General features: G+C 41.3%; 1 protein-coding gene across 1 annotated transcript in view; it reads right to left on the reverse strand.

The window, feature by feature from the left end:
- The window catches only part of LOC139540068 (terminal nucleotidyltransferase 4B-like), a 52083-nt gene extending 31582 nt beyond the window's left edge, over positions 1 to 20501 (reverse strand). The window contains exons 1-2 of the mRNA XM_071343616.1: positions 19602 to 20501; positions 177 to 300 (exon numbers count right to left, since the gene is read on the reverse strand). Of these exons, the coding sequence (XP_071199717.1) occupies positions 177 to 300; positions 19602 to 20182 (705 nt within the window). The 5' untranslated portion in view covers positions 20183 to 20501. The remainder of the gene's footprint in view (positions 1 to 176; positions 301 to 19601) is intronic.
- Between the last annotated feature and the right edge of the window lie 3050 nt (positions 20502 to 23551).

Raw genomic sequence — 23551 nt, forward strand, 5'->3', positions numbered from 1 at the left:
TGAATCGTTACATCCCTAACAGCAACCATAAGCTATAACATTATCATACTGGTATCCATTGGTATCCAAATGTAATCAGAAATACTACACCATTTCAAATCCAATAAATAACTGGACAAGGAAGTCAATGGTCAAGGGGTTTACATGTTTTACTACAGTGAAAGTGATTGACTTACGTCAGCAGTGGGCCAAAGGTCCTTAATGACCCGCTCTATCCTCTCCACCACCTCCCTCCTCATCCTCTCCTCCTCTGGCCGCGGAGACATGTAGGCATAGAAATCCTGGATCTCCTCATGGAGCCTACAAAGTCAGAGACACACACCGTGGTTAGAACACGTGTGAAATCCCTAAAAAGTAATGCAGTCAGGGGTACCCTGGCAAAGCTATGAAACTGAAAAAGCACAAACAACCTACAACTTTTCACACGATTCATTCATTTGAATTTGTTTATAATATCAAGTCTAGAGCTTATTGAGAAACAAATAGGCTAGACACCCATTACATTTGATATGTTTGTTATAGCCAACTAATCCCATAGCACTACAGTATGTAGACTAGAAGTGGCCTTCAGTCTGTCAGTGTGCTATGAAGCCTGTGATTACAGAGCAGGGAGTTACTATAAATACACTCTAGTGGACACATGCAACTATACCAAAAGAGCAGCAGTGTGTATTCCCAGGGGGACATGTAATGTGCGCCAGCCCAGCCAGCTGCTTTTCAATATGTCATCCAGAGTAATAACGTACTTTAGAATAACCCTCTTCTGCATGGTGTACCAGGAAAGGTTATCTGCTGCATTACGCTAGGCCATGGGTCTCCAACCTTTTCTAGCATGAGAGCTAGTTTATTTATTTTTTTACATATTTTAAATTTCTTTCAAATAGGCAGATTCTTATCCTTTCCCTTGCAACTCCTCCCCAGAGAAAGTAGCGCACTGTTGTTTTCTGTCAATATACCTGGGAAAATAATGGTTAATAAACTGTAAAAATCTGAGATTTTCCCCCCAAATTCTGTCATTTTCTGTTTTTCACTTTCAAAATGACAATTGTTCATAAAGAAACAATGGAATTGGAATGTTGAGTCCATGTCAATGCTTAAATCACATCAGCACACAATTTGTTTTAGATCTGGAAAAAAAAGTTTTTTTGATTTGGCCATTTAATTGCATATCTAGCGAGTGAGTAATGTGTCAGTCTAGCAATGGCTCTGTACTGCTGCTGCTCATTTCATGACAAAGTTATCAAACAACAAATAATAGGTACAAATGCTACAAAAGTGCCTTCGGAAAGTATTCAGACCCCTTGACTTTTTCCACATTTTGTTACGTTACAGCCTTATTCTAAAATGTATTAAATAGTTTCTCAATCTGCACAATATACCCCATAATGACAAAGCAAAAACAGGTTGAGAAATGTTTGCTAATTTATACAAAAAAATAAAATATACATTTACATAAGTACTCAGACCCTTTACTCAGTACTTTGTTGAAGCACCGTTGGCAGCGATTAGAGCATTAAGTCTTCTTGGGTATGATGCTACAAGCTTGGCACAACTGTATTTGGGGAGTTTCTCTTCTCCACAGATCCTCTCAAGCTCTGTCAGGTTGGATGGGGAGTGTTGCTGCACAGCTATTTTCAGATCTCTCCAGAGATGTTCGATCGGGTTCAAGTCCGGGCTTTGGCTGGGCCACTCAAGGACATTCAGAAACTTGTCCTGAAGCCACTCCTGCGTTGTCTTGGCTGTGTACTTAGGGTCATTGTCCTGTTGGAAGATGAACCTTCGCCCCAGTCTGAGCACTCTGGAGCAGGTTTTTAATCAAGGATCTCTCTGTACTTTGCTCCGTTCATCTTTCCCTCAACCCTGAATAGTCTCCCAGTCCCTGCCGCTGAAAAACATCCCCACAGCATGATGTTGCCACCACCATGCTTCACCGTAGGGATGGTGCAAGGTTTCCTCCAGACGTGACGCTTGGAATTCAGGCCAAAGAGTTCAATCTTGGTTTCATCAGACCAGAGAATCTTGTTTCTCATGGTCTGAGAGTCTTTAGGTGCTGTCATGTGCCTTTTACTGAGGAGTGGCTTTTGTCTGGCCACTCTTCCATAAAAGGCCTGATTGGTGGAGTGCTGCAGAGATGGGAGAACCTTCCAGAAGGACAACCATCTCCACAGATGGTTCTTGGTCACCTCCCTGACCAACGCCCTTCTCCCCCGATTACTCAGTTTGGCCAGGTGGCCAGCTCTAGGAGAGTCTTGGTGGTTCCAAACTTCTTCAATTTAAAAATGATGGGGGCCACTGTGTTCTTGAGGACATTCAATGCTGCAGAAATGTTTTTGATACCCTTCCCCAGATCTGTGCCTCAACACAATCCTGTCTCTGAGCTCTACGCACAATTCCGTCGACCTCATGGCTTGGTTTTTGCTCTAACATGCACTGTCAACTGTGGGACCTTATATAGACAGGTGTGTGCCTTTCAAAATCATGTTCAATCAATTGAATTTACCATAGGTGGTAATCAAGTTGTATCAACATCTCAAGGATGATCAATGGAAACAGTATGCACCTGAACTCAATTTCAAGTCTCATAGCAAAGGGTCTGAATACTTATGTAAATAAGGTATCTGTATTTGATTTTAAATAGATTTGTAAAAATGTCTAAAAAGCTGTTTTCGCCTTGCCATTACAGGGTATTGTGTGTAGATTGCAGTATTTCATTTTTTATATCCATTTTAGAATAACGCTGTAACGTAACAAGATGTGGAAAAAGTCAAGGGGGCTGAATACTTTAAGGCATTAAAGTTAGTCATGAAATTCACTACATGACCAAAAGTATGTGGACACCTGCTCGTCAAACATCTCATTCCAAAATCATGGGCATTAATACCCAATCAACCTGGTGGGTTCGGGCCTATTTTGTTTGAGACTCGTGGGACTCTGCATCGACTTGGCATGCTTCATACGGTCCGAGCTCTTCCCGAGTACGGCAGAATCATATTACTCTTGGTTCCAACTTATGGTACTCGTGGCCAAGTCCACATCAGCACAATTAACGTTTACAATAGTAGGGCCATATGAGGTTTTTATTCGGCAGGTGATGGAAGAATAACAAAAAAACGAATTAATGTAATAATCTCAAGTCAAATTTGCTAGCAAATGTTCAGCCTATAGGCTATCAGATGGAGAAGGCCCCTAGAGAATCTGATATAAATGAATTTGATTTTACTACACATGTTTTTTGGAACCCCACTCACACCAATTCTATTAATTTCAGTCATTCAGCCAACGCTGGCTTAATATGAAATGGCATTGACAATTTTTATGCATATGCTGGAGGCCACGTTAATTATAGGACGACATGATACACGACAGACATCACAATGTCATAGGCTATAGCCTATTTTTCTATGGTAGGCCCATCTGTAAATGCTGATACATCCTGACAAAATACACCATATGAGTGGACTAGTGTAACTTTCTGGACGTTGTAAACTGTCGAGAATAAACCCATAACTGACCAAATGGTTGTATAAAATCAGGGCTTTATTTCGGCATGAAACACAAAAGGACATTTGAGCGGTTATTCAAATTAGCCTACATCACTGCAGTTTACAGCCTAGACAAATTGTGTACTAACAATAATACATTCCTCATTACACTGGGTTGTTGTAGCCTAGGACGTAGAATAATTTTATTTTCTAAAAACGTAGGCCAAAATCTTCCATTTGATCATCTGTTACCTTGGCTGAAAGAGTGATGGACCCTTCAACCATGCATGTTGAATTACTGCAAATTACTGTAGTCTACAGCCTATTAAAATAGCCAAATAAATAACGACCATAACAGTCAATGGGAAAAATTCATGGCGCTCGAAACGTCATGATTGTGGGTTCAATTCCCGGGGCCACGAACTGAAAATGAATGCATGCATACTGTCGCTTTGGATAAAAGTGTCTGCTTAATGTCACATGTATTACTTTTGCACACCTCATGTGTGAGATATCGAACAATTTCCTGCATGGATCTTTGGACAGTAGTTATGGGTTGCCTGCGCTTTCTGAGAAGACAGAAGAAAATATAACTGTATCTAAACAGAGTAAGTTATGAATTGCATCACCAACTGTGTAACTTTGACAGTGTTTCTTTGTCATAACCCAAGGTTGCATGCCACATTTTTGCTGAACCTGAACATAGACAAAGTTTAATTCAAGATTGAGACCTCACATCACCAAGTCAACAATAGGCTACTACTTCCTGTCTGTTTTACAAATCTGTGATTGTAATTTTCAACATAGAAAATAGCAGCATACATGTATCGTCAATTGCCCTCATCAATGCTTGCTGAAGTACCCTTAATAGGTAACTAGCATTACCTCGAAAGGAACCAAAAACACACGATGCAGCAGCGGTGGCCTCTGCTGCTTGAGCCTCTGCTGCTTGAGCCGGAAAAGATACCAAAAAAGTTCAAAATAGGTAATTGTAGCTATTGTATTTGTAGCAGTGTATTTCGTCGCTGTCGCTAATTAGTTTGTGACATTGTAGCTAGCTTAATTTCTGGACTGGTCATGGTTGTCAAAGTTTCTCCGTTAATGTCAGATAATGTTAATGTTAGCCAGCTGGCTATCTTAGCTAACTGTTAGAGCAGAGCGAGCTAGCTAAGTCAATTTTGTTTAGTGTCTAGCCTATGTGATATTATGTAGCTAATTAAGCTAGCTAGTGTTTTTATTTGTAAAACATTGGTAGTCTAGCTAAGACTAGGAAAGCACATGGTTAACATAGCTAGCTAACAGTGACAGTTAGCTAGCTATCATTAGCTTGCTAGCTAGTTAGCTATGTCTAGTGAGTCAAAGGACTTGCGCGACCCCAACTGGCAAAGAACGCGCCAAGATTCAAGGGTAATAGTTTATTTAGTTTCATGTGTACTATGGCAGCTAAACGCTGAATTACAGTACCACATAAAATATGTATATATGTTTGTTTATATGGTCCCAATGGTTATGTGTAATCAAAATCTGGGGTGTGAACTACGTGTCTATTCAAGCGTTGATTGAAATGTAATGGCCCGATAGTATTGGAGAAAAGTTGGGGGGGGGGGGGAAACTCACCCCTCCGACGCTGTACGTTAAATTGTGGCGTGTCATGACGTAACATACAGCACGCATAATGCAACTCATTCTGTATTGTACAGCCTCTCTCCACCAGGTGTTGCACTTCTTTCGCAGTTTAAAAATAAGAAAGGGACAGGGTAAGGTGGATACCTAGTCAATTGTACAACTGACTGCATACATTTCTTGCGTCATCACTGCAAGCCATCATGACTCTCAAAAGCCGCTGTTAACTTCTGAAGACAACTTTAGCACCGCCCTAAAAACCTGATTCAAATTCGACACAAACCTGCAAACACAGTTGAAGTCGGAAGTTTACAAACACGTAGGTTGCAGTCATTAAAACTCATTTTTCAACCACTCCACACATTTCTTGTTAACAAACTATGGTTTGGCAAGTCGGCTAGGACATCTACTTTGTGCATGACACAAGTAATTTTTCCAACAACTGTTAACAGACAGATTGTTTAACTTAAATACACTGTATCACAATTCCAGTGGGTCAGAAGTTTACATACACTAAGTTGACTGTGCCTTTAAACAGCTTGGGCAATTCCAGAAAATGTTATCATGGCTTTAGAAGCTTCTGATAGGCTAATTGACATCATTGAGTCAATTGGAGGTGTACCTGTGGATGTATTTCAAGGCCTACCTTCAAACTCAGTGCCTCTTTGCTTGACATCATGGGAAAACAAATAAAAAAAATTAAAAAAAATCAGCTAAGGCCTCAAATTGCAGACCTACACAAGTCTGGTTCATCCTGAAGGTACCACGTTCATCACGTACCGCTCAGGAAGGAGACGCGTTCTGTCTCCTAGAGATGAACGTACATTGGTGCAAAAAGTGCAATCCCAGAACAGCAGCAAAGGACCTTGTGAAGATGCTGGAGGAAACAGGTACAAAAGTTTCTATATCCACAGTAAAACGAGTCCTAAATCGACATAACCTGAAAGGCCGCTCAGCAAAGAAGCCACTGCTCCAAAACCCCCATAAAAAAGCCAGACTACGGTTTGCAACTGCACATGGGGACAAAGATCGTACTTTTTGGAGAAATGTCCTCTGGTCTGATGAAACAAAAATAGAACTACTTGGCCATAATGACCATCGTTATGTTCGGAGGAAAAAGGGGAGACTTGCAAGCCGAAGAACACCATCCCAACCGTGAAGCACGGGGGTGGCAGCATCATGTTGTGGGAGTGCTTTGCTGCAGGAGGGACTGGTGCACTTCACAAAATAGATGGCATCATGAGCAAGGTAAATGCAAAATGGGACTTCCAAATGGACAATGACCCCAAGCATACTTCCCAAGTTGTGGCAAAATGGCTTAAGGACAACAAAGTCAAGGTATTGGAGTGGCCATCACAAAGCCCTGATCTCAATCCTATAGAAGATTTGTGGGTAGAACTGAAAAAGTGTGTGCGAGCAAGGAGGCCTACAAACCTGACTCAGTTACACCAGCTCTGTCAGGAGGAATGGGCCAAAATTCACCCAACTTATTGTGGGAAGCTTGTGGAAGGCTACCCAAAACATTTGACCCAAGTTAAACAATTTAAAGGCAATGCCACGAAATACTAATTGAGTATGTAAACTTCTGACCCACTGGGAATGTGATGAAATAAATAAAAGCTGAAATAAATCATTCTCTCTACTATTATTCTGACATTTCACATTCTTAAAATAAAGTGGTGATCCTAACTGACCTAAGACAGGGAATGTTTACTAGGATTAAATGTCAGGAATTGTGAAAAACTGAGTTTAAATGTATTTGGCTAAGGTGTATGTAAACTTCCGACTTCAACTGTAGGTATGTAATGACACATTATATAAACTCTTTAGTGTTTTATTTACATTTTAGAGGAGATAAGTTGGACAGATCGGGTGAAGAATGCAGTTTCCCCCCTTTCCCTATCACGCAGTAGGTTTCGCTTCCCCACCTTCCATTGTTAAAAAGACCTGACGGAGCTCATCGCCTTCTTCAATCATGCAGAGACGGGCAGCATGATGGTCTCGTCATTGATTGTGCTTTACAATGGTATTCATATTACAGTTGACCTGGAAGTATTACGTTTTTTGGGACTCTAAAATAAAAGGTCAAATGTACGTTACAGCGCGATGTACAGAAGTGCGTTAGCTTACAGTAGTGGTCGACCACAAAACAATAAATAGTTTTGTGAAACTATTCATGGTTGACCCTATACAGCCAATGGGTCAATCAGCTGCTGTCTTCTTTCATTGAAAAGCAAATCTATAAAAAAAAATTAAAAAATACTATAAGTATACTGTAAAATAACATTCTATAGGTTGAATGAGTAGTGTTTCCAGCTGACCCCATTCCTCACTTGAACCCCACGTGAAGTGATGTGCCCCACAATACATGTCTTCTTGTTTGTCTTCCTGCCAGCAGACCGTCTCTCCACCCTCAGCCTCTCTGATGGACTCTCTCTACCTTCCACCACCGTGCGACAAAAATACTCAAAATGTGAATCTGAAGGCTGGCACCCTGAGCTTCAGCTGGTGTGGCTGGACAGTAAAGGAGTCCATCTCAAATGTGAAAACTGTTCAAGGGTGTGTAGACTTTCACTAGGCACTGTAAACCCATTGATTCTTGAAGAAGATAAGTTATAAATGCATGTTGAGCTTAGTTGAACTGTTCTTCCGCATCAGAACCAAACATAAGCTTGTTTAACTGAAAACATGGTTAAAACTAGCATTTGTATATAATGGTTAGCCAGTCCTTGCATCCATAGCTTCTACATGTTTATGGTCAGTGCTATCTGGAATCCTTGGGACATCCCTACCCTAAATCATAACCCTAACCCTTGAAAAATGTCAACTTCAAATGGGGTAGGGAAGTCCAAAGGATTCTGAATAGCACGGACCATATGTTTATCACCTGAGAGCTTTAGCCATGAATACTGGGCAGGGGACACAAGACTGGTGTGAGAGACAGACAGTGGCCTGACCATAGAATTAGGATACTATTATAACATAGCCTGACAATAGATCACAGAGAATACTTTTTTCAGTGGGAAAATGATCCGAGGCCTTTGTGGCCCATGGGCCGCCAGTTGCCCATCCTCGACCTAGAGTCCTGAAATTCTGTGCATCGGTCCCTGTTCTCACAAGGAACAAATGTACCTCAAGGACCCTCAAGGTCTGCCATGATGGATTTTCCGCCATTTTTTATTTTTGAAAAACACTTAAATGACATCTCTTCCGGAATCACAGGGCCGATCTGGATGAAACTTGACCAAGGTCTTTCAACGCAATATTTTCCATGCTAGTATGTCAAAACTGACCAATAAACATTCATGTGGGCGTGGTCTGGCACATAAATGCATACAAAATCAAACACAGATACTTGTATTGTAACCAAACTTGGTACAAGTTCCAAACCCTGTCAAGATTCAACACATGCAAGCACATTCAGATTGAACACACGGTGGCGCTACAAATAGGCACATCTCTTGATCTGTTTGACTCAGTTTTGAATTTAAAAACCTCTGGTTTTTGTGTTGATGTGCTTCCCATTTCAGGTCTGGATTGTGATTCCAAGGATTTGTGTGTGGAGTCAAAATTGTAGTAATTGTTGTAACTTTTTTTCTGTTATTCAAAAGATGCTGTTAGGAGAAACACTTTCACATTCAAGGCTACAAGATGGAGAAGTTGGTCATAAGGTGGCTGCAGCTTGCACCAGACAGACGGAGGCAGGAAGGAGAGGACCGAACACAGCAAGGAAAGGGCTGATAAACCCAGAGAGACATACATACTAGAGGTCGACCGATTATGATTTTAAGGCCGATACCGATTATTGGAGGACCAAAAAAATCCGATACCGATTAAAATCGGCCGATTTTTTATATATACACATTTGTAATAACGACAATTACAACAATACTGAATGAACACTTATTTTTACTTAATATAATACATCAATAAAATCAACTTAGTCTCAAATAAATAATGAAACACGTTCAATTTGTTTTAAATAATGCAAAAACAAAGTGTTGGAGAAGTAAAAGTGCAATATGTGCCATGTAAGAAAGCTAACGTTTAAGTTCCTTGCTCAGAACATGAGAACATATGAAAGCTGGTGGTTCCTTTTAACATGAGTCTTCAATATTCCCAGGTAAGAAGTTTTATGTTGTAGTTATTATAGAACTATTTCTCTCTATTTCATATACCTTTGACTATTGGATGTTCTAATAGGTACTTTAGTATTGCCAGCCTAATCTCGGGAGTTTATAGGCTTGAAGTCATAAACAGCGCAATGCTTGAAGCACAGCGAAGAGCTGCTGGCAAATACAGGAAAGTACGGTTTGAATGAATGCTTATACGAGCCTGCTGCTGCCTACCACCGCTCAGTCAGACTGCTCTATCAAATCATAGACTTAATTATAATATAATAACATACAGATATACGAGCCTAAGGTCATTAATATGGTCAAATCTGGAAACTATCATCTCGAAAACAAAACGTTTATTCTTTCAGTGAAATTCGGAACCGTTCCGTATTTTATCTAACGGGTGGCATCCCTAAGTCTAAATATTGCTGTTACATTGCACAACCTTCAATATTAAGTCATAATTATGTACAATTCTGGCAAATTACAGTATTTGTTAGGAAGAAATGGTCTTCACACAGTTCGCAATGAGCCAGGCGGCCCAAACTGCTGCATATACCCTGACTCTGCTTGCACAGAACGCAAGAGAAGTGACACAATTTCCCTAGTTAAAAGAAATTCATGTTAGCAGGCAATATTAACTAAATATGCAGGTTTAAAATATATACTTGTGTATTGATTTTAAGAAAGGCATTGATGTTTATGGTTAGGAACACATTGGTGCAACGACAGTGCTTTTTCCCCGCAAATGCGCTTGTTAAATCACCCGTTTGCCGAAGTAGGCTGTGATTCAATGATAAATTAACAGGCACCGCATCGACTATATGCAACGCAGGACAAGCTAGATAAACTAGTAATATCATCAACCATGTGTAGTTAACTAGTGATTATGTTTAAATTGATTGTTTTTTTTATAAGATAAGTTTAATGCTAGCTAACATCTTACCTTGGCTCCTTGCTGCACTCGCATAACAGGTATTCAGCCTGCCACGCAGTCTCCTCGTGGAGTGCAACGTAATCGGCCATAATCGGTGTCCAAAAATGCCGATTGTTATGAAAACTTGAAATCGGCCCTAATTAAAAATCGGCCATTCCGATTAAAAATCGGTCGACCTCTAATACCTACATTTAAAACGCATTCGGAAAGTATTCAGACCCCTTCCCTACATTTTGTTATGTTACAGTCTTATTCAGAAATGAATTAAATAAAAAGATGTTCCTCATCAATACAAGGGGTGGAAGGTAGCCTAGTGGTTAGAGCACTGGGCCAGTAACCAAAAGGTTGCTAGATCGAATCCCCGAGCTGACAAGGTAAAAATCTGTTGTTGTACCCATGAACAAGGCAGTTAACCCACTGTTCTTAGGCCGTCATTGTAAATAAGTATTTTTTCTTAACTGACTTTCCTAGTTACATAAAGGATACATTTAAAGATTTTTTAAATTCATCTACATACTAGACCAATTAATGACAAAGCGAAAACAGGTTACGAATTTATTGCTAATTTCTTTTTTTTTCTTTTTATAACAGTAATACCTTAAAAACATACAGTTGAAGTCATAAGTTTACATACACCTTAGCCAATTACATTTAAACTCAGTTTAACAATTCCTGACATTTAATCCTAGTAAAAATTCCCTGTCTTAGGTAGGATCACCACCTTATTTTAAGAATGTGAAATGTCAGAATAATAGTAGAGAGAATTATTTCGGCTTTTATTTATTTCATCACATTCCCAGTGGGTCAGAAGTTTAGTATTTGGTAGCATTGCATTTAAATTGTTTCACTTGGGTCAAATGTTTCAGGTTGCCTTCCACAAGCTTCCCACAATAAGTTAGGAGGAATGGGCCAAAATTCACCCGGCAGAGCTGGTGTAACTGAGTCAGGTTTGTAGGCCTCCTTGCTTTCACACGCTTTTTCAGTTCTGCTCACAAATCTTCTATAGGATTGAGGTCAGGGCTTTGTGATGGTCACTCCTATACCTTAACTTTGTTGTCCTTAAGCCATAACTTTGGAAGTATGCTTGGGGTCATTGTCCATTTGGAAGACCCATTTGCGACCAAGCTTTAACTTCCTGACTGATGTCTTGAGATGTTGCTTCAATATATCCACATCATTTCCCTTCCTGTACCAGGCCCTCCTGCAGCAAAGCACCCCCACAACATGATGCTGCCACACCGTGCTTCACGGTTGGGATGGTGTTCTTCGACTTGCAAGCATCCCCCTTTCTCCTCCAAACATAACGATGGTCATTATGGCCAAACAATTCTATTTTTGTTTCATCAGACCAGAGGACATCTCTCCAAAAAGTACGATCTTTGTCCCCATGTGCAGTTGCAAACCGTAGTCTGGCTTTTTTATGGCGGTTTTGGAGCAGTGGCTTCTTCCTTGCTGAGCGGCCTTTCAGGTTATGTCGATATAGCACTCGTTTTACTGTGGATATAGATTGCACTTTTCACACCAAAGTACGTTCATCTCTAGGAGACATTACGTGTCTCCTTCCTGAGCACGGTCTGGCTGCGTGGTCCCATGGTGTTTATACTTGCGTACTATTGTTTGTACAGATGAACGTGGTACCTTCAGGCATTTGGAAATTGCTCCCAAGGATGAACCAGTTTGTTTTCTGAGGTATTGGCTGATTTCTTTTGATTTTCTCATGATGTCAAGAAAAGAGGCACTGAGTTTGAAGGTAGGCCTTGAAATACATCCACAGGTACACCTCCAATTGACTCAAATTATGTCAATTAGCCTATCAGAAGCTTCTAAAGCCATGACATCATTTTCTGGAATGTTCCAAGCTGTTTAAAGGCACAGTCAACTTAGTGTACATGAACTTCTTACCCACTGGAAATGTGATTTATAAGTGAAATAATCTGTCTGTAAACAATTGTTGGAAAAAGTACTTGTGTCATGCACAAAGTAGATGTCCTAACCGACTTGACAAAACTATAGTTTGTTAACAAGAAATTTGTGGAGTGGTTGAAAAACAAGTTTTAATGACTGCAACCTAAGTGTATGTAAACTTCCGACTTCAACAGTAGGTATTGAGACCCTTTCCATTGAACCTTTACTCAATACTTTGTTGAAGCACCGTTGGCAGCGATTACAGCCTCGACTCTCCTTGGGTATGACGCTACAAGCTTAGCACACCTGTATTTGGGGAGTTTCTCTTCTCTGTAGATCCTCTCAAGCTCGGTCAGGTTGAATGGGGAGCATTGCTGCACCTCTATTTTCAGGTTTCTTCAGAGATGTTTGATCAGGTTCAAGTCCGGGCTCTGGCTGGGCCACTCAATGACATTGAGACTTTTCCTGAAGCCACTCCTGTGTTGTCTTGGCTGTGTGCTTAGGGTTGTTGTCCTGTTGGAAGGTGAACCTTCGCCCCAATCCGAGGTCCTGAGCACTCTGGAGCAGGTTTTCATCAAGGATCTCTCTGTACTTTGCTCTGTTCATCTTTCCCTTGATCCTGACTAGTCTCCCAGTCCCTGCCACTGAAAAACATTCCCCCACAGCATGATGCTGCCATCACCTTGCTTCACCGTAGGGATGGTGCCAGGTTTCCTCCAGATGTTTCGCTTGGCATTCAGGCCAAAGACTTCAGTCTTGGTTTCATCAGACCAGAGAATCGTATTTCTCATGGTCTGAGAGTCTTTAGGTGACTTTTACTGAGGAATGGCTTCCATCTGTCTAATCTACCATGAAGGCCTGATTGGTGGAGTGCTGCAGAGATGGTTGTCCTTCTGGAAGTTCTCCCATATCTACAGAGGAACTCTGGAGCTCTGTCAGAGTGATTATCAGGTCCTTGGTCACCTCTCTGACCAAGGCCCTTCTCCCCTGATTGCCAGGTTTGGCCTGGCAGCCAGCTCTAGGAAGTGTCTTACAAATTTCTTGCATTTAAGAATGATGGAGGCCAATATGTTTTTGAGGACGTTCAATGCTGCACACATTTTTTGGTACCTTTCCCCAGATCTGCGCCTCGACACAATCTTGTTTCTGAGCTCTACGGACAATTCCTTGGTTTTTGCTCTGATATGCACTGTCAACTGTGGGACCTTTTATTTATATACAGTGGGGAGAACAAGTATTTGATACACTGCCGATTTTGCAGGTTTTCCTACTTACAAAGCATGTAGAGGTCTGTCATTTTTATCATAGGTACACTTCAACTGTGAGAGACGGAATCTAAAACCAATTTGTAAGTCGCTCTGGATAAGAGCGTCTGCTAAATGACTTAAATGTAAATGTAAATGTAAAACAAAAATCCAGAAAATCACATTGTATGATTTTTAAGTAATTAATTTGCATTTTATTGCATGACATAAGTATTTGATCACCTACCAACCAGTAAGAATTCCGGCTCTCACAGACCTGTTAGTTTTTCTTTAAGAAGCCCTCCTGTTCTCCACTCATTACCTGTATTAACTGCACCTGTTTGAACTCGTTACCTGTATAAAAGACACCTGTCCACACACTCAATCAAACAGACTCCAACCTCTCCACAATGGCCAAGACCAGAGAGCTGTGTAAGGACATCAGGGATAAATTGTAGACCTGTACAAGGCTGGGATGGGCTACAGGACAATAGGCAAGCAGCTTGGTGAGAAGGCAACAACTGTTGGCACAATTATTAGAAAATGGAAGAAGTTCAAGATGACGGTCAATCACCCTCGGTCTGGGGCTCCATGCAAGATCTCACCTCGTGGGGCAGCAATGATCATGAGGAATGTGAGGGATCAGCCCAGAACTACACGGCAGGACCTGGTCAATGACCTGAAGAGAGCTGGGACCACAGTCTCAAAGAAAACCATTAGTAACACACTACGCCGTCATGGATTAAAATCCTGCAGCGCACGCAAGGTCCCCCTGCTCAAGCCAGCGCATGTCCAGGCCCGTCTGAAGTTTGCCAATGACCATCTGGATGATCCAGAGGAGGAATGGGAGAAGGTCATGAGAAGGTCAAGCTTTTTGCTCTAAACTCCACTCGCCGTGTTTGGAGGAATAGAAGGATGAGTACAACCCCAAGAACACCATCCCAACCGTGAAGCATGGAGGTGGAAACATCATTCTTTGGGGATGCTTTTCTGCAAAGGGGACAGGACGACTGCACCGTATTGAGGGGAGGATGGACGGGGCCATGTATCGCGAGATCTTGACCAACAACCTCCTTCCCTCAGTAAAAGCATTGAAGATGGGTCGTGGCTGGGTCTTCCAGCATGACAACGACCCGAAACACACAGCCAGGGCAACTAAGGAGTGGCTCCGTAAGAAGCATCTCAAGGTCCTGGAGTGGCCTAGCCAGTCTCCAGACCTGAACCCAATAGAAAATCTTTGGAGGGAGCCGAAAGTCCGTATTGCCCAGCGACAGCCCCGAAACCTGAAGGATCTGGAGAAGGTCTGTATGGAGGAGTGGGCCAAAATCCCTGCTGCAGTGTGTGCAAACCTGGTCAAGAACTACAGGAAACGTATGATCTCTGTAATTGCAAACAAAGGTTTCTGTACCAAATATTAAGTTCTGCTTTTCTGATGTATCAAATACTTATGTCATGCAATAACATGCAAATTAATTACTTAAAAATCATACAATGTGATTTTCTGGATTTTTGTTTTAGATTCCTTCTCTCACAGTTGAAGTGTACCTATGATAAAAATGACAGACCTCTACATGCTTTGTAAGTAGGAAAACCTGCAAAATCGTCAGTGTATCAAATACTTGTTCTCCCCACTGTATATATATACACACACAGGTGTGTGCCTTTCCAAATCATGTTCTATCAATTGATTTTACCACAGGTGGACTCCAATCAAGTTGTAAAAACATCAAGGATTATCAATGGAAACAGGATGCACCGGAGCTCAATTTCAAGTCTCATAGTAAAGGGTCTGAATACTTATGTAAATTTGAGAGTAAAAAAAAAAAAAGTTATAAATTTGCAAACATTTCTGAGAACGGTTTAATCCATTTTATAATAAGGCTGTAATGTAACAAAATGTGGAAAAAGTGAAAGGGTCTGACTACTTTCTGAATGCACTGTACAAGACTAACTAGATAGCTGTTTGGCATCTGTGTTGGCTCTAAGATCACATTAACTAAGGCTTTCTCTGTGCTGTGGTTGTTACGAAAACCAGATTGGAATTTTTCTAAAATAAAGTTGGGACTTAAAAATAACAAATTTCTCCAGATTTTTTTTGCTTAACAATGGAAGGTTGGAAATTGGCTGAAAATTTGCTAAAATCAGAAGAATCTAGATTACTTTTTTCAGAAGGGGTTTCACCATAGCAGTTTTTAGTGCAGTGGGGAAAGTGCCTGTGAACAGTTAGAGATTAACAACAGCTTGCACTTCTTCAGATATGAAGAAGGTGGTGGGGATAGCCTCGAGAAGGCAGGTAGAAGGCTTAAGTTGTGATATCCCTTTCCGGTGCACGTCTGTGCCAACCAGAGAAAATAAATCCATAGTGCCTTTTTGCGTGGTAGCCTGGGACACATCAAAATTCTCACCGGGTCTTGCTTGACTGATACCCAGCCTAATGTTAGTTATCTCTGTAATATGTCGCAAACTCATTACATTTAGATGTGGAGGAAAGTTCAAAGGTTCGCGGGGGTAGGATTTATCAAGCCATCAATGGTCGAGAAGAGCGCTCTCTGATTATTCTGATAGTGAGCAAGTTATAAAAATGAGCCCGTCTGGCATTTCTAAATTGCCTTGTTATATATGCCAAGTTGCCCATATTTTGCAATTAAAGTTATCAACTAAATCATCACAAGAGGAAGGCAGAATAGGTGATGGAGTATTGTCCATACACTCAAAATCTGTAGCAACTTCAGAGGTAAGATAGCGTTTCTTAATAATGCGTTCAGTATTACCCTGTGCAATAAGCAACAAGGTAGTAAAAAATACACAGTGGTGATCAGATAAAGCAACATCAACAATAGAGGATATGTCAGTAGAAAGCCCTTTGGTAATAACCAGGTCCAGAGTATGGCTGCATTTATGGGTGGGCCTAGGAACATGTTGGATAAAGTCCATAGAGCTCAGAAGATTCAGAAATTAAATGGCTATGGAGTCAGTATCTTGGTCAACATGAATATTAAAAGCACCCAACAGTTATTTTATCATAGTTCTAAGACAATAGTTCAGTTAAATCAGTAAAGAAAAGTGGAGCAGTGTTTTGGCAGTGGCAGAAAAAGTACCAAATTGTCATACTTCAGTAATAGTAAATGACTCAAGTAAAAGTAACCCAGTAAAATACTACTTAAGTAAAAGTTTAAATGTATTTGGTTCAATATACTTAAGTATCAAAAGAAAATGTAATCGCTAAAATTTACATAAGTATCAAAAGTAAAAGTAAAAATAATTTTAAATTTCTTATATTAAGCAAACCAGACGGCACTAAACGTAATTTTTTTTAATTTGCGGATAGCAAGGGCACACTCCAACATTCAGACATGATTTACAAACAAAGTATGTGTGTTTGACGAGTCCACCAGATCAGAGGCAGTAGGCATGACCAGGGATGTTCTGTTGATAAGTGCGTGAATTGGACCATTTTCCTGTGCTGCTAAGCACTCAAAATGTAACGAGTGCTTTGGGTGTCAAGGAAAATGTATGGAGTAAAAAACAATAGAGCATGATGCTCAAAAGACTCAAAGTCGCCAAACAAAATGGTCTTACAGCTGAGAGCATTAGAAAAAAATAGAGGCTGTCCCCCCCACCCATTTTCCCTTTTCTGATGGAGTATGAAAAGCTGTAGTCCGGGTGGGGGGGGGTGGGTTGGAATAACTTATTAACGTTACAACCATGTTTTCTGACAGTCTCTTATCTATCAGAATGGTAGGAGATGACAGTGTATACACTCACTAGAAGGCAAAGTTAAAAGGCACATAAAATTAGGTTACTCACAATAACCATAGTGCCATTTCAACAGGAGTGGATATGCTTTCCAAGTTCTGTTGCTTATTCTGACAGGGCGAACTGGAGCACTTAATAGACTCTGTCCGTCAGTCTCAAAACAGTTTGCGATGTTGCTGGAAATAATCATGGAACCGCTGCGGTTAGGGCGAATCTTGTCTGTTTTTTTTTTTTTTAAGTGCTTGTTGCTCCCACAGCAAATCAAAGTTGTCACAAAAATAAACATTCCTGTGATTACAAAGTTTCTTCATGTACTCGTTCAGGGCAAAGAGTCGGCTGAAAAGTTACGAACCCCTTCGGCAACACGGGAGGGGGCCAGAGATAATTATTATCTTCCCTGTGCCAGCGAGGGAGTTTCGAAAATGTTTCTCAGATCGCCTAGGAAAAAAGGTAGTTAAAACCGGTGTGAGTGACGATGGTGTCAATATTGGAGTAGTTGGCCAGAACCGTGGGCAGGAGGGAGTTGATGTCATGGACACAGCCTCCTGGGTGACAGTGGACCTTGGTCAGTCCACAGATCGTAAGCAGACCAAAATCGCTCACCGTCGAGCTGCCCACAATAATGGTGGTGATGGAATCTGATGGGGAAGCGATCTGCCGAACAGTGGTGGCTGTTAGGGAGGGTGCCACTGGGCAGCCGCCGGCTGTTAGTATACACCCAGGATCTGTGCAGACTCCTGGGGCTGGTAGGTCCGTCTCAAGAGGGGCAAAGCTGTTAGATAGATGGATTGGATCTTATCGGATAGATGAAAATGTGGCCTCCCCAATCTTCTACGCCTTGCAAGTGTCCAGTCTCCCGTGGGCCGCGGAGTTGAGCTTTTACATCCGTCCGTTGGATTGGGACAGATCAACATCGCCCGACTCAGCAACAGCTTTGCTATAGGGGGCATTTAAAACTGAGATTCGATTTGCCTGGGTTACAGAAAGGTAGGTGTACTTAGAAATCAGGTTATCCTTTTTCACAGCTGAGCTAACAGACAGAGGATCTCTTCCCTAAGCTGCTTGATGGTGGTGCATATAGGGCAGCACTCAAAATTGGCTAGGATTCTCCTCTATTCAATACTGGCCATGTAATTCTGACAAAGTTTTTTTTATATATATATATATATATATATATAAAAAAAACTACATATATATATATATATATTAGAACAGCCTAACTGACCAACTCAGTGGCCTTGTGGTTAGAGTGTCTGCCCTGAGATTGGAAGGTCGTGAGTCAGACTGTAAAAATGGGACATGACGCATCTCAGTTTAGCTCTCAGCATTAAGGAGAACGATTGGGGTAACATCACATTGTATAAATTTTTTTTATAAAAAAACAAAAAAACATCTGTCAATCAACTGGACCTTGATAAGCTGACTGGTGTGTTTGAGCAGGGTTGGATAGTAGCTCTCCAAATGGAGGGTTGACAGCCCACATGGTTTTGAATCAGTTGCCCATCAGTGTAGTATTTTAATTTGTGGGGGGTTAAGTGCCTTGCTCAAGGCCACAACAGCAGGAGACAAGTGACTTGAGCTGTCAGACAAGTAAAGAATCAGTCCTACTTGCCCAAAGGCTAAAAAAAAGTGAATGTCAAGCCCTGGATAATGTCAGTGTTGCATTGATTAGTTAGTAGCTGGGAACTTGCGGGGTCTGATACTTGTGAGATTTCTTTATGACAGTTTGCAAGTGGAACAGAATTGTTTGGTAAGCTACTCATAGGTGTGCTGCGAGCTACTGGTACTGTTGGAGACCCCTGCGCTAGGCTATTAATACAGCAGAGGAGATAAGATTAAAATGAAAAGGTTGGTTAAAGTTCTACATGTACAGGTCTCAGATCAGTCGTGGGGTTAACTGAAAAGCTCATAGAATGGGCCCTTAGCCATTTTAATAGTTTCGGAGAGGACAGCAATGAAATATTCATAATTCAAGGTGCCCATACTATTATAAAATCATAAATGGAAAATTGAGGAATGCACGCCTCTCATTGAAAAACACATGTACCACGAACTTCTCAGTATGTCAAGTAGGAAGGAGTTTGTAGGGTCTGAACCAGATGAGTCATTGGAATGTAACAGAGCTGAGCTAGCCTTGTGTGGTGCGGGTTCAAATCTACCTGGTCATGTTCTGAGGAAGGAAACCACACTGAGGATAATAATAGTGGTCTAGTCCAATGTGGACCCCTACTCTTTCAACTCACATGATCCCAAATGTGTGTTTGCATGAGTCTTATGATAAGACTTCACATATTCTAAACAACTGCTGCTGAATAGTACATATGATGTTCAGCGAAAGTCATCTTTGTCACTGACAAGCTAGAAAAGACAGGCAATGTGTGATCATTCTGTGTGAGAAATCTCCTCATGTAGATCAACGTATTGGCAACACACACCAATGTCCCTCCCTGTGTTCTGTAATACATTGACATCCTGCCAGTTCAAACATGACACGTGTGTGTAGAGGAGGTCTGCTGCCCCAGGCATCCTTCCTTACCCCAAAATCCCTGCAGAGTAGTTCCTGGTTTTCCAAGGCGTGCCTGTGTAACCAACTCCACGGCACCCAGCGTCGTCCACTGCAGAGTTACTGCCAATACTCAATAAACTGCGGTTAAATCCGAAAGTGCTCGCTCGGTTGTCTCTTCTCCGTCTGTTCCCAAGTCCACATTCTCTCTCTCGTTCTCTCCAGCTACCGAACGCAGTGCCACCCACAACCCAAGGTCCACTACTACCCCTCCCCGCAGGATGTTGGTTGATATTTGCTTCCAATAAGTCAAATTTATGTTCTATTTCATTATCGCCTTTTGGATTGATCGTCCCTTGCATCCTCGTCTCACTGCTGCTCGTGACAGCGTCGGGGACTCCGTTCTGAATCACGTTTCCCGTGCCACAGTTCACGGATACCGTTGTACTAGGGCTCGGCTTGGTGGTGGGCGTGTTCCACACAGCAGAGCCGTGGTTGTTATGATTACTCAAACTCAAATTGCCCAGACCTTGTGTCGTTTCCCAAATATTCATCCACGCGCTATTGGCAGGGCCGAGCTGTTCTGGCTGGAACCAGGCGATTCTTGGATCCATGGAGTGGAGCACACGGGCGACGCAGCCGTGCACGACACGCTCGCTGCTGGCTAGGTGTGCGTAAGCTAGCTAACGATGCAGGAGGATTGACAACTTCTGCCGTACAGTTTATGCAAATCCAATCATGTAGATGTAAACAACCGTATGTATTAAAGACACTAAATTCAGTTGTGAGAATACATTATCTAGACGTCGAATACTTACTAAGAACAAAACGTGACAGGCTATGTGCAGTTTTCTCCAGCGACTCCGTCAATGGCGGAGCTGATAACATTGCGCAAACTCCACTCTCGGGACAGTAGACTGGAGGTGGGCGGAGAGGGGTGTTTCCGAAGTCACCGAGCTTGACAAATTATATCACTCTGGCTGCTGGGAAACAATATATCTACTTAAAATATGAACAAAATAGACATACATTTATGTTTAATCTTATATTTGACGTTATTGAATATTTCCACAACTATTTATTGCTATCTGTTTTGGCTGTGCCAATAATGGCAATAACCATTTCATTTCTCCACTACTTGGAGTAGTTACCAAGCTTTAAAGCCATATTCGGACGGGATTCGTTTTACTGGGGTAACGTAATTATGTGCACAAGCACAAAACAGTACATCTGTAATTTTAGTGCCGTTCGAATTTGCCATGTCAGTAATTTTTACATGGTAGGAGAGTAACAATTCCAGACAGAATAACCTACTGTTTTTTTGGCAAACTCCAAAGTCCTCTGATAATACTAGTCCCGTGCGAATCGACATCCCTGAGAAATGTCTGAGTTTGACAGGTGTTGCTCGCGGTTTGAGTAAGAAAACAGTAACTGATTCGATAAATTAAACGAAGTGCTGCATATAGTCTATATATGAAGGGCCTATAGTACATGTATCAACTTTCACAGTGAATGCTTGTGTAAATACGTTTTGTGCGAATGATTTGAACATAGCCAAATGCATCATAAACAAATATTGCGTCTATTTAATGCAACCCTTGCTGTTAATAGATCGTAAACCAGCATACAACTCAGCTAAACGTTTGGAAATGACAAGTTCGCTATCTCATCCATAGCCTAAAAATGCATATCAAGTGCAAGTGCGCTGTTTGGCTCACATCTGAAGGCTGATGGAACCTCCAGGCTTCAGACAGAACTGTCAGTTTATTGAAAAAAAGAGAAAGAATTAGAGGTGGCAGTTTGGAAAAAATTGTCCCGTCCGAATCGTGCTCTCGAATAACGGACATTCCTGAGTTATAATTACATAACCAAAATGATTTAGTAATACTAGTCCCGTGCGAATAGGGCTTTAGACACAGATCAGATTACCTCCAGAAATCATAACCTTCACCGTGTGGTAGTAACATGCAAAATTATTTTAGATCAGTATCTATAGTGGTAACTTCCTCTCCAATGTGAGAGCTGCAAAGATAAATCTTCGATCGATTGGTAGAGTCTGAATTTATAGATATATATATATATATAGTGGAAATGAGCGAGTATTGGGTCCGTCACACTATGGTATCAAAGCAAATGTGAAGGTAGGCATAGTGATTGAGGCCAAAAGGTTGATCTGTAGAAAATAGGAAGAAGTGTAAATTTATCAGTGTTACTGAGGTTTGAGAAGGTTTTGCCTGAAAATGGGGGCGACATGTAGCCTAGTGCGTTGGGCCTGTAACCGAAAGGTTGCTGGATCGAATCCCTGAGCTGACAAGGTAAAAATCTGTCGTTCTGCCCCTTGCCCCCGTCATTGTAAAGAATGTGTTCTTAACTGACTTGCCTAGTTAAATAACAACCCTCATCGAATATTAAAAACAAGATACAATAATGAGAAGTATCCACCAATCCAAAGAAAGGATAGGCGGGAGCTAGACAGCACACTCGCTCCTCACAGAGTAGGCGTTCCCTAACGGAAATATGAAAATATATGCTAGAACGCGCCAATAGGATCACGCTAGCTCGTGCTGGGCTCTGCCCACCTCCTTAATTGTTTTGCCCACTATGGCTAATTTCTTCAAATTTGAAACGACGGGCTGTGGTCTATCTTGGTTTAGTTATAAAGATCTTAGGGAAAGTAGTGGGAGTGTTGAATGTAATGTGGGCGCGCTCTGCTATAGTTAGACGGTTTTGATTGAGCTTCTTTTTTTTCTTCCGTTTCTTACCACGCACCTACCATAAATTGAGCTACGGTACCGCGACAGTTTGGACTTAAGTTTTTAAGCCAGAGGATGACTCTGAGTCCTATTTCACTTAGTTTTACACAAATAATTGTACATTTTCAGTTATAAAACTGGCAATTTTTTATTAAAACTATTGTTGATAGGTGTACTGTTGCTTCATGTGTTTTATGCGTGTGCTTACCGTGACTGTCACCCTGATATTAGCTACTTCCCATGCCGTTGCCAGACAGTAGGGCTTGTCAAGCAGGAGCGAAGGGCACTGTGTCCCGGTTTTGTTGCAGTGTTTTTGCTGTTCGTGCACTCCTCATTGATAGTAGACTGTATTTATGTACAGTACCAGTCAAAAGTTTGGACATACCTACTCACTCATTTATTTTTAGTATTTTCTACATTGTATAATAATAGTGAATACATCAAAACTATGCAATAACACATATGGAATCATGTAGTAACCAAAAAGGTGTTTAACAAATCGAAAAATATTTTATATTCTTCAAAGTAGCCACCCTTTGCCTTGATGACAGCTTTGCACACTCTTGGCATTCTCTCAACCAGCTTCATGAGGAAATCACCAGGAATGCATTTCAATTAACAGGTGTGCCTTGTTAAATGTTAATTTGTGGAATTTATTTCCTTCTTAATGCATTTGAGCCAATCAGTTGTGTAGTGACAAGATAAAGGGTGGTATACAGAAGATAGCCCTACTTTAACCTTTTCATATGTGAGTTCCAAATATCTTTAACGGTCACCCCAGCGTGAGTTGTTTTATGCACGTGATGTCAGAATGCACTCACTGTTCCAAACTGTGATTATTACGCAACAGGACAGTTAACACGCGCTGCCTGCTAATTATCTATAAGCTGTGTTTCAACTTGTCAATTTCAAAATATTTTCTAACCAGTTGTATTTTCTAACAACAGTTTGAATTAAGGTGTGTTCCGCCTCCTCATTAATTCACATAGAAGTAGCCCATTTCAGTGTTACGGACAATTTATGTTTGAGGCTTTTACTGAGCAGGACAAACTTCTCTCTTCGATGAGAGCCCACGCACTTCACCAATGTTTGCGCAGATCAAGTCTGCAGACATTTGCACAGTCTTGCACAAATTGGAAAATGTTCTGGCTGGCACTCACATTGCCCTCCTTGTTGTTTTCCTTACAAATAATAACTTTGGATACGTGTGCGTTCCTATCACAGTAAGTT

Source organism: Salvelinus alpinus, chromosome 15, assembly GCF_045679555.1.
Source record: "Salvelinus alpinus chromosome 15, SLU_Salpinus.1, whole genome shotgun sequence".
Taxonomy (NCBI): Eukaryota; Metazoa; Chordata; class Actinopteri; order Salmoniformes; family Salmonidae; genus Salvelinus; species Salvelinus alpinus.